A 12,055-nucleotide genomic window follows, 5' to 3' on the forward strand; every position below is an offset into this window, starting at 1 on the left:
GCCCCTCCAGGAAGCCTCCCACAGCCACTCTTATCCCTGTTTCCCCTTCCACCATGTCCCACCACACCCAGGACCATCTTGGTTGTAACCACTTACTCTAATATCTATCTCCCCCACAGATGTGTGAGCAGAAACAGGGTCTGCTTTAATCAACAGTGTGTCTGAAACAGTCCCTGGCATACAGTCGGTGCCAATACACACTGTTCAGTAAATACATTGTATTGTGTATTGAACAGTGTTCAATACACACTGTTCACTCACTGGCAGGCAAGAAGGGAACATAGTATTGAGAGTCTGTTTTGCACAGCAAGGGAAACCATAAACAAAAGGAAAAGAAGACAACCTAAGACTACCAGAAAATATTTGCAAATGATGCAACTGACAAGGGCTTCATTTCCAAAACATACAGTTATACAACTCAATAACAAAAACAAACAACCCAATCTAAAAATGGGCAGAAGACCTAAATAGACATGTCTCCAAGGAAGACATACAGATGGAAAATAGGCACCTAAAAGATGGTCAATATCATTGATCATAAGAGAAATGAAGATCAAAAACTAAAATTAGGTACCACCTCACACTGGTCAGAATGGCCATCGTTAAAAATGCTCTGCAAATGCTGGAGAGGATGTGGAGAAAAGAGAACTCTCTTATACCTTTGGTGGGGATGTACAATTGGTGCAGCCACTATGGAGAACAGTATGGAGGTTCCTTAAAAAAAAAAAAATAGAACAACCTGCAACTCCCCTAAGTGAAGTCGCTCAGTCGTGTCCGACTCTTTGCGGCCCACCAGGCTCCTCCATCCATGGGATTCTCCAGGCAAGAATACTGGAGTGGGTTGCCATTTCCTTCTCCAGGGGATCTTCCTGACCCAGGGATCGAACCCACGTCTCCCGCATTGCGGGCAGACGATTTAACCTCTGAGCCACCAGGGAAGCAACTGCACTAGTGGGCATATATATGAAGAAAGCTCTAATTTGAAAAGATACATGTACCTGTATGTTCATAGCAACACTATTTACAATAGCCATGACACAGAAGCAATCTGAGTAGCCATCAACAGATAAATGGATGAAGAAGCAGCAGTACCTGTATACAATGGGATACTGCTGCTGCTAAGTCGCTTCAGTCGTGTCCGACTCTGTGCGACCCCATAGACAGCAGTATTCTGTATTAAACCATAACAGAAAATAATATGAAAATATATACATATGTATAACTGAATCACCTTGCTGTAAACCAGAAAAAGAGATTGTTTTAAAGACAAAAACAGACTTAAGCAGTAATGCAAATTCAGGCAGACCTCAGAGGCACTGTAAGTTTGGGTCCAGACCATGGCAATAAAGTGAATATCGTAATAAATCAAGTCACACAAATTTTGAGGTTTCCCAGTGCATGTGTGTGTGTGTGCACGCTCAGTCGTTTAGTCGTGTCCGACTCTGCAACCCCGTGGACCAGGCTGCTCTGTCCACGGGATTTCCCAGGCAAGAATACTGGAGTGGGCTGCCATTCCCTTCTCCAGTTCCCAGTGTATATAAGTTATATTTACACTAAGACTGTATTCTGTTAAATGTGCAGGACTTCCCTGGTGGTCCAGTGGTGAAGAATCGGCCTGCCAATGGAGACACAAATTCTATCCCTGGTCTGGGAAGATCCCACAGATGCCTCAGAAGCAGCTAAGCCCGTGTGCCACAACTATTGAGCTTGTGCTCTAGAGCCCGGGATCTGCAACTACGGAGCCCACCGGCTGCAATTACTGAAGCCCAGGTGCCCTAGAACCTGAGCTCTGCAACAAGAGAAGCCACCGCCACGAGAAGCCTGTGCGCTGCAACGAAGAGTCATCCCTGCCCGCCACAATGAAGACCCAGCACAGCCCAAAATAAACATAAATAAATAAAAATAAAAGTGTGCAGCAGTTCTCTCGTTTAGCGTAGCTGCCTTCCTGAATGACCTGAGCCAGATTTTCTGGAGGACTTGCAGCAGCTACTACACCAGCGCTCACTCCTTCCCCTTGCGCTGTTCTGCTATGAAGACGGCCTCTTTCCTTCAACCTCATGAACCCCCTTCTGCGGGCCTCACACTTTTCTCCTGTAGGCTCCTCACCTCTCTCTGCCGTCACAGAACTGAAGAGGGCTAGGGCCGGGGTCTGGATGAGGCTTTGGCTTACAGGAAGGAATGCTGTGGCTGGTTTGATCTCCTATCCCGACCACAGAAACTTTCACCCTATCAGCAGTGAGGCTATTTCATTCTGTTATCATTCGTGCATTCACTGGAGTAGCACTTGATTTCCTTCAAAGCCTTTTCCTTTCTTTGCATTCACAACTTGGCTAATTATTTGTAGCAAGAGGCCCAGCGATCGGCTGCTCTCTGCTTTTGGCATGCCTTCCTTATGAAGCTTCATGTCTAGCTTCTGATTTACAGAGATGTGTGATTCTTCCTTTCCATAGAACATGTAGAGGCCATTGTGGGGTTGTTCACTGACCTAATTTCAATATTCTTGTGTCTCAGGGGATAAGGGGGCCCAAGGAGAGGGGAAGAGAGGGGGAATGAGCTAGCGGGTGCGGCAATCAGAACACACACACACACACACACAGTGGGGACTTCCCTGGCAGTCAAATGATTAAGACTTTGCCTTCCAATGCAGGGACTGTAGGTTTGATCCCTGGTCAGGCAGTCTAAAAAATAAAACATAAGACAGAAGTGATATTGTAATAAATTCAATAAAGACTTTAAAAATGATCCACATTAAAAAAATTTTTTAAAACACATATATATTTATTAAGTTCACAGTCTTATATGGCATCCCCAAAATTACAATAGTCAAAGAGCACTGATCGCAGCTCATTGTGACAAATACAATCATGATGAAAAAGTCTGAAATTCTGTGTGAATTACCAAAACGTGGCACCAAGACACAAAGGGAGCAGAGGCTGTTGGGAAAATGATCGACTTGCTTGTCGCAGAGTTGCCACAGACCTTCAATTTGTTTAAAAAAAAAAAATGCAATATTTGTGGAGGGCAATAAAGTGAAACAGGATACAACAAGGTATGTTTGTTCACTTATTGACAGCCTACTGTGTACCAGGTACAGTGAAGTCAGACAAACGTTGTGCCCTCCGAAAGAAGACCAATAACAATGTGTGTGATGACTAGGTAACTTCTATTTGTCCCAAAGTGCTCAGAGTTATGGAAAAAGAAGGCATAGTCAGGGGGGTTGGTGGGCGCCATTGAAGATGAATTTTAAATGGGGGGACCTCATAGAAGCCTCTATTGAGAGAGTGACATTTGAGCAAAGATCTGGAGAAGGTGAGAGAAGGAGCTGTGGCAGAGTGTGAAGGGAGGACACTGGGCAGTGAGCAGAGCATATGCAAAGGCCCTGGGGCAGGACTGTGCCTAGTGTGTTAGAGGAACTAACAAGGAAGGAACTAGCAAGGAAGTCTGTATGGCTGGAGTCAAGTGGGCGAGGGGGAGACAGGGAGGAGCGGAGGGCACGGAGGAAATGCACAGGCCGTTCAGGTAGGACTTGGAGGTTTACCCCCAGGGAGGTGAGACCCTGGAGGGCTAAGGGCAGAGGAGGGGCAGGGCCTGCCTTCTTGTGGATGCTGCAGGGAGGGCAGACTGGCAGTGAGCCTGGGAGTCTAGGGACCAGGATGCAGGTGACGGCGCTGGTCCAAGTGGGAGCAGAAGGGGGAGAGAAGTGGGTGGGCTCTGGACAGTTTTTTGAAAGCAGAAGCAGAAACCTTGACTGACAGGTTAGTCGAGGGTGCCTGCCATCTTCTAGCTGAGCAACTCCCAGGACAGAGCTTCCATCCACAAAGAAGAGACGTAGGGGGAACAGGTTAGGGAGGCTGGTCAGACACAGAGTGGCCATGCTGAGTGTGAGATGCCCCCCATGAACCCCCAGCACCTGGAGACGTCGAGGCATCTGGAACCTGGAGCTCAAGGAAGGTCCAAGCTGGAGACAGGGCTGAGTGTACAGTTGAGGCCACTGAGGAGGGGAGAGACCCCAGGGAGTCCAGGAGAGTGGGGAAGGATGGCGTGGGGCGTGAAGGGGGTGAGAGAATATGGGCACTGAAGCCATGTGAAGACGGAGGTTTTGGAGGCCAACAGGCACGTAGACACTTCAGACAAGGGGAGGAGGACAGAGAAGTGATCCCTGGACTTCACAACTCAGTACTAATGATCTAAACCAGGGCGGTTTCTGCAGCCTTGGGAGGAAGGCAGGCTGATTTCAGAGCAAGCACTTCAGGAAAGACCCCACCCTGGCCCCTCTCAGGGTGGAGCCCCCTTTCTAGAAGGCCCTCTATTTGCATGGGCAGAAGAGTGGGGCAGGGGGTGGCTACACAGCCTCCAGAAACTTCCTCCTTCTGACTCCACTAGACTTTCATTTTCCGGAGCGAGTGCCTGTCTGGCCTGGTTGTGGGTCAGGGCAACCAGCATCAAGACCTCTGGCAAAGGCCCAGGACAGAGCCAGACCTGAGCAGGAAGCAGATGCTTCTAGAAGAAACAAGACACTGGTTGCCTCATCACGGGCCATCTGCAGACCTCCACACCAGCACCCTGGTGGACAACTCTGCCCAGGCATGTGTTTGTTCATTACCTCACCTGAGGCGAGAGCCTGGACACTCCATGGCCATCACTGGGTGGCGATGGTGCAACCAGACAATAAAAAGTAAAAGTGTGATTTCTCATATTTTTGTCCCACCCTGCAATGGATTGCCTGATCAACCCCGAGGCACCCCACTGCTCTAGCTATCCAGCTTCCAAGAGTGTTTCTCATACGGGTTATGAAGGGGATTTGGGGGGAAGAATACTATGCAGCCATGAAAAAGAATAAGAACTTACAAACAGTGCTAGCCCATGCTCCTGATAATAGGGGTGGCCTAAGAATGCATGTTTGTGCTCTGCTGAGTGAAAGAAGTCAGACGCCAAAGACCACATACTGCGTGATACCATTGATATGAAACGTCCAGAGACAGAAAGCAGATTCATGGTTGCCAGGGTCTGAGGAGGCGGCTGCCAAGTGACTGCTATTGGGGATGTGGCTTCTTTAAGGAGTGATGAGAACATTCTGGAATTGGTGATGACTTTGCAATATATTGATTATATGAAAAAATTAAAAAAACTCCCACCCCCCTTTTTTTTTTGCAGGAGAAGGGGGCTGTACTGGGTCTTTGCTCCTGCAAAAGAGCTTTTTCTAGTTATGGCTAGCAGGGCCTACTCTCCAGTTGCAGCGCTCAGGTTTCTGATTGCAGTGACTTCTCTTGTTTCCAAGCACAGGCTCTAGAGCACTTGGGCTCAGTAGTTGTGGCTGGGAGTAGTTGTGGCTCTACAGCATATGGAATCTTCCCGGACCAGGGATCAAACCAGTGTCTCTTGCATTGCAAGGTGGATTCTTAGCTACTGGACCACCAGGGAAGCCCCTTCTCTGTTTTCCCTTCAAGGCTGTTTGGTCTAGAGGAAGCACCCTCAGGCCCCTGGAGCCATGTGAGGTAAGCTGGTCTCTGAGCTGGAGGTGGCCACCAGGGGGCGCTGGGGCAGCAGGAATTGTGGCCTCCTGTGAGGTTGACCTTCCCTACAGGATCTCCCCTCCAGGCCTTTGCCAGTGCTGTGCCCACCCCCAGGGACACTTTTGCCCACCAATGGTTCATTCTGACATAAGCCTCTGGTGTCAGCTGACTTCCTCCTTCCAGAAGGTCCTCTTAATTCCCCCCAGGCTGGTCAAGAATCCCTTTTGAGCCCCCTACACTTTATCACAGTCCTGACCACCCTGTAACTCTGTCTCTGAAACTGCTCCATGACCCCTGGAAGGACAGAACAGAGATGTCTCAGGTCACCTAAGGGGGTGACCACTCAGTCATCCCTACATCAAAGGGCCTGCACATTGTAGGAGCTCAGTAAATGTTGGTTGGCTAAATGGATGGAAGAATCCACATCCTCTCCACTTACTGCCCAGTAAGCTCCATGGGGGCAGGGACCAGGCCTGTGACCACAGCGCTCAGCAGGGTCTGCCCACAGTACGTGCTCACTAACTGTCTGTCAAAAGGATTCACTTTACTGAATAGTTATTGTGTGCCACGGTCTGTGGTGGGTTCTGAAAATGCTGCAGTGAGCAAGACAGATCAGCCTCAAGCTCCCTCAGGGTGGGCAGGCTGTAGTGGAGAAGCCAGAAATTAGCAAGTAATGAACAGGAATATTCAAAGAATTTTTAAAATCAAGGCCATAAATTCACGGCTAAAATCCAGTAGAGAGACACCTGGCTCCTTATCCTGCCCCAAAAGACTGCTTGTGAGCTGTATGACCTTAGATAAATGACACCACCCCTCCTGACCTCAGTTTTCTCATCTGTAAACTGGGAACACTGTTTCTAGCTCCCATGGCCATTGAGAGAATGAAGTGAGTGCAGGCATGCAAGCTCGGTCACTCAGTCGTGTCCAATTCTTTGCCACCCCATGGACCTAGTCTGCCAGGTTCCTCTGTCCATGGAATTTTCCAGGTAAGAATACTGGAGCAGGTTGCCATTTCCTCCTCTAGGGGATCTTCCCGACCCAGAGATCAAACTCATGTCTCCTGCATTGGCAGGCAGATTCTATACCACTGAGCCACTTGGGATGCCATGCACTACGTGAAGCCCTCAGCTCAGGGCTTTCAAAATGATCATTTTTAAATACATTGGGTTGATGCAGTGATATACCTACCAGAGTTCCAGACCGAAGCTTCCCGGGTCCATGGCACAGGTGAGAAAGATGCGGCCCAGAAAAGGGCTGTGACTTGTGACTCACATTTCAGGGACGAAATAAAAGCTCACGTTCTGAATGCGTCCACTTCTCCTCCCTCTTCTGCCTCCACCGGGGTCTAGCCTCCAGCCTCACTGGCCTGGACTCAGAGCTTCTGCCTCGCTCCCCAGTCTGCCCTCCCTGCAGCAGCCATCAGAGGGCGCGTGTGAGCAGCTGAGTCAGACTCCGCCCCTCTTTTGCCCATAGCCCTCCAGGGCTCACAACTCCCTGAGAGCAAAAACCTAAGTCCTCCTGCAGCCCACAAAGCCCTGCACGACCTGCCTGTCCCCTCTCTCCCGGACCTCCTCCCTCTATCCCCCTCACCTACTCTGTCTGTCTTTGCTGTTCACGCAACAGTATATGCGGTCCTGCCCCAGGGTCTTTGCACAGCCTGTATCCTCTGCCCAGAAGATCACCTTCCTTTCCAAGTTGTTCCCATGATGACCAGCTCTTTTTCTTTCTCTAGATATTGGCTGTAATACAACCTCCTCAGAGAAGCCCTTCCTGGCTATCTGGGCCAAAGTTCTTGCTCATGAGGCACTACCATTAGGTGCTCTGTTTATTTCCTCTAAGTCTCCTCACTGAAACTACCTCACTTTCTCATTTGATGACTCATTCCCTGCTCCCTCCCTTCCACCTCTGCCTGCAATTGAAAATAGAGTAGGGGACAGTTCACATCTGTCTTTGCCCCTACTGCACCCCAATATCTGGGACGATTCTGGCACACAGCAGGAGCTCAATAAATATTGGTCAACTGAAAAAATGGCAAGTGTCCAATGAATTGTGGCAGATCCTAGCCTCAGTCATCAGAAACTTTCTGTTTGGGACTTCCCTGGTGGCCCAGTGGTTGGGACTCAGCGTTTTCACTGGGGCGGCCCAGGTTTGGTCGTTGGTCAGGGAACTAAGATCCTATAAGACATGCTGCAGGGTCAAAAAGAAGAGAAAAAAAGGGAAACCATCTCTTCCCTTGACCCCACCCCAACGAAGAATCTAATCTTTCCGGATTTCACTTCACGGGGAGAAGGCCAGTCCAGGAGCAGATCCTCGACAAAATCTGAGTCAGCTACTAAAATAGGAAATGGTGCGTGACAGCCTGGCTGACTCACACCAGGCCCGCCCTTTGGGGCGGCTGGTGGAAGAAAGGGCATGCTAAGTCAGTGTTCAAATCCTGCTGTTGGGCCAGAGAAGGCCTACACGCCTGACCCATATACACCCTTCCTGGGCTGGTCTTCATTTCCTCCCTCGGAAATCCGACTATGGCATTGCAATCTCCCCATTTACAATCAGTGTGGCTTTGGGGCCAGAATTCACCTCTCTCAGCCTCGGTTTTCCCCATCTGCAAAATGGGCCCAGTAACAAAATCTTTTACTCCGGGAGGAGGGTCAATTTTTTTTTTTTTTTTTGGCTACACCGCAGGGCATGTGGGATCTTATTTCCCTGACCGGGGATGGAAACCACATCCCATCCAGTGGCTATTGCAGTCTTAACCACTGGACCACCCCGAAAGTCCCAGGGAGGTCATTTTTGAGGATTAGAATGTTTACATATGTAAAGCCTCCAGAATGGATAAATGGTAAGTGCTCAACAAACGTTAATTCTATTCTTATTCTCAATAGAGAATAAGAGACCCTTAAAAAGATTAATCCCCTTCATACCAGACACGAAGTTAACAAGTACTTACACTATCCCTGGTATTTCACTGCAATCGCCCATGATCTGCTGATGACCTTGGAACAATGGCCTCATAAACCCATTTCACAGATGAAAAAGCAGAGACTCAAGAGAGGTGAAGGCACTTGTACAAGAATACACAGTGTGATCTGAGCCCAGCCTTCAAGGTGAGAGCATCAATGCAGACCCCTTCTTCCCCGAAAAAGGGCTGCAATAGAAACGGCCAAATGTACTCTCAACGTGTTTTCTCCCCACCTTCTCTAGCATTAGAACCAACACTCTTGGCAAAGCACATGGCCCATGAGAAGATTATATCTCCCAGCTTCCCTTGCAGCTGGGGATAGTCCACGCAACTACATCCTGACCAATGAAGTGAAACCAAATTTTCAGCTCCTGTTCCTTTTATGGCAATAGTAGCCACCTGTTTTTTGTTTTGCTTTTGGCCACACAGCATGGCATGTGGGATCTCAGTTCGCTGACAAGCTATGGAACCCGTGCCCCCTGCATTGGAAGCAGAGAGTCGTAACCACTGGACCACCAGGGAAGTCCCACTAGCCACGTTTTTATCTTGACAAATGGCAAGGAGCAGGCCTTCCCGAGTACAATGATGCTATCAAAGCATTCAATAAATATTTATTACAATTGAAACATCATACCCATACCCCCAGCTCATTCCCCATCACCACCATTAGAGAGAGGGGAAGAGAGAGAATTTGTAAACTCATATCCAGTTCTGGACACCTCCAGTTCCAGTGGGACACGACTGAGCAACTTCACTTTCACTTTTCACTTTTATTCACTGGAGAAGGAAATGTCAACCCACTCCAGTGTTCTTGCCTGGAGAATCCCAGGGACGGGGGAGCCTGGTGGGCTGCCGTCTATGGGGTCGCACAGAGTCAGACACGACTGAAGCGACTTAGCAGCAGCAGCAGCAGGGCCAGAAAGTCATGGGGCCCATTTTGCCCTATTTCCTGAGATGGAAGTTCTCCCCTGCAGTGTCCTGAAAGTAGCAAACAACCCTGTGTTCCACCACCCCCTAGAGATGAAGGGGGGTGGTCAAAGTCGAGGTCATCAGGTCCAGTCACTAGGTCATTCTGTTTCCCGCGTGTTGTCCTCGGGTGCCTGGGTCCCTCTCTGATTCCACATGTGGTTGTTGACCCCCAGCTGTACCATCTGTGCATGGTGTATGATGAGAGGCTGGAGCCCAGGGCTCTGAGGGCGCGCAGGTGGTGCCTGTGAGAAGTCCGGGGGCTGTGGGCAGGCCGGTGGGGGTTGCTGGAAGGTCGGCGGGGGTTGCGGAAAGGTTGGTGGGGGTTGCGGGAAGGTCGGCGGGGGTTGCGGGAAGATTGGTGGGGGCGTGCCCCCCAGCCAAGGAGGAAGGGGAGGTGGCTGATGACCGGGCAGGGTGGGAAAGGGTGATGGTGGGGTTCCTAGGGACCCCTGTCCCCCAAAGGGCAGCTGAGTCCCAAATGGCATGTAGTTCGCCAAAGCAACCTGGAGCTTCTCCACCTGCGTCTGGTAGGCCAGGTAGCTATGGACGTAAGCCGAGTACGCCGCGCCCCATGCCGCTGCGTGCTGCCGCTCACTTTCCAGCTGTTGGCTCTGTTCCCGCAGTGCCCGGGCATCCTGTTCCTTCCTCCACTTGGCCTTGCGGGCCCGCAGCATCTGGGGCTTGAAGGTGTTGGTCACCTTCCTGGCGAAGATCTTGGAGTGCTCGTCCAGCAACACCAGGCCGGTAAGCAGGCTAGACGTGCTGGGGCTGAGCTGCGCCAGGGAACTCTCTAGGGGCAGGAAGGGAATCACGCAGTCCTGCCATCCGTGGCGCGTGAGGCTGCTCATCAGAGACTGGTTCGTCTGATGCTGGCTCAGGCGGCAGTCAAAGTTGGAGGTGAGCAGCAGGATGATGAATGCCGAGTGGTCTAGAGCATCCTGCAGGCAGTGCAGCTCGCCACGCCCGGGCACCTGGAAATCCTCGCAGAACGTGGCCCCATCGTGCACGCCTAGCGCCTCCAGCCTCTCGCGCACTCGCAGTGCAATGTGCTCGTCTGCACTGGCGTGGAGCACCACAAAGTTATAGAATTTCTGCTCGGACGACTCCAGCTCCGGAGGAGGGGGCTCTGGGTTCCAGACGGTCGGGTGAGCCTTAGGAGAGGTCGGGTGAGCCTTAGGAGAGGTCGGGTGAGCCTTAGGAGGGGTCGAGTGGGCCTTAGGAGGGGTCGGGTGAGCCTTAGAAGGGGTCGGGTGAGCCTTAGAAGGGGTCGGGTGAGCCTCAGGAGGAGTCGATGGAGAAGGAAAGGGAGACGTCGATGCGGAAGGAAAAGACGGGGATGTTTGGGGCACGGAAGGAGTCGGTGGGCGTGGCTGAGCCGACAGGTAAGCGGTGTCTTCCTCTGAAAGTTGGACTGGCGTCTGATCTGTGACTAGGCAGGCGTTTTTGGAAGGCGAGGGGAGAGATTTCGGGGCTGCTGGCACATCCGTACACTCCACCGGATAGTGGGCGCTGATTTCCGGAACTTCCGGTGGGTCGTGCGGGCTGGCGGGGCAGGCATCGGTGGTCACCTCGGGAAGCCCGGGGCCTGGGCTGCTCGGCCGCACCGGGGAGTCGGCAGCCTCCACCGATGGGGGCCAGCTCATTTCCTCGGGTTCCTGGCAACCCATAGGGGCAGGCTCGGGCACCACACTGGCCTGGGGATGGTCACACAGCTTGCTGGGCCCGTGGTGGCTGTGGTGCACGCTGAGGAGGGCCATGGTGGGCGACTGACTGATTTCCAAGTTGCTGCCCAGGGAGGCCGGGCTGCCAGTGGATCTCAGGGAACACGCTGTGCTCCAGCCGGAAAGATGCTCTATGGGCCGCGGGTCGCTGCGCGTCCGGGAAAGTGAGGCCGAGGACGGGAGGCAGCCCAGATCGGAACGCAGTGTTTGGACTCCTCCCAGATCCCCAAGGACGTCCCACCCGCACCGGTCCCGGGCCTCTTCCTGGAGCTCCCCCAGCTGGAGGTCGTCCCTGGATCTGAAAGCCCGGAGGGCTGCCCGGTAGGCCTCCTCCCGCATAGTCGCGGGACAAAGCTTCTCCTCGGTGAGAAGGTGGTACACCCTGGCAACGGCCCAGGACAGGTCTGGGGGCTCCTCTGGAGTCTCGGTACTGTCCACACCAGCCCACTGGCGGGCCACCAGTTGGGCCACCGCATCCGCCTTCAGCGCCTCCAGGGAGATCCTGGCCTCGGTCTCCTGGCCCAGCTTCAGGAGCACCATGGCGTGCAGGAGGTACGCCCCACGGCAGCCAGGCCTCAGGGTCTTCAGTTTGTGCTTAAGATACAAGAGCTTGTCCTGACCCGCGGCGCCTAGAATGTCAAAGGCGCCAGAGAGCGAAGGGCCGGTGCAGGCCATGGGCTCAGGTGGGCGTAGCCTCCAGCGGCTGCGGGAGAAACACTGGATGATGAAGTCATGTTCCGCACGCCGCCCCGCTGCGCTGCAGGCCCGGTGTCTCCACCCTGCTCACGGGCACCAGGACCCCTGGGGGCTGTAGAACTGACCTGTGAAGCAGAAAGACATGCTTATCACCAGAAAGGGGGCTCTGAGAGGCAGTACAGACGTCACCCCCCCCC

The 12,055-nt window shown here is 52.2% G+C and overlaps 1 protein-coding gene across 1 annotated transcript in view; it reads right to left on the reverse strand.

The window, feature by feature from the left end:
• Positions 1-9,068: 9,068 nt before the first annotated feature.
• The window catches only part of TICAM1 (toll-like receptor adaptor molecule 1), a 17,115-nt gene continuing 14,128 nt past the window's right edge, over positions 9,069-12,055 (reverse strand). Inside the window, exon 2 of the mRNA XM_010828165.1 lies at positions 9,069-11,983. Coding sequence (XP_010826467.1) covers positions 9,540-11,837 — 2,298 coding nt within the window. The 5' untranslated portion in view covers positions 11,838-11,983 and the 3' untranslated portion in view covers positions 9,069-9,539. The remainder of the gene's footprint in view (positions 11,984-12,055) is intronic.

This window comes from Bison bison, unplaced genomic scaffold (genome assembly GCF_000754665.1).
Source record: "Bison bison bison isolate TAMUID 2011002044 unplaced genomic scaffold, Bison_UMD1.0 scf7180017864492, whole genome shotgun sequence".
Lineage (NCBI taxonomy): Eukaryota > Metazoa > Chordata > Mammalia > Artiodactyla > Bovidae > Bison > Bison bison.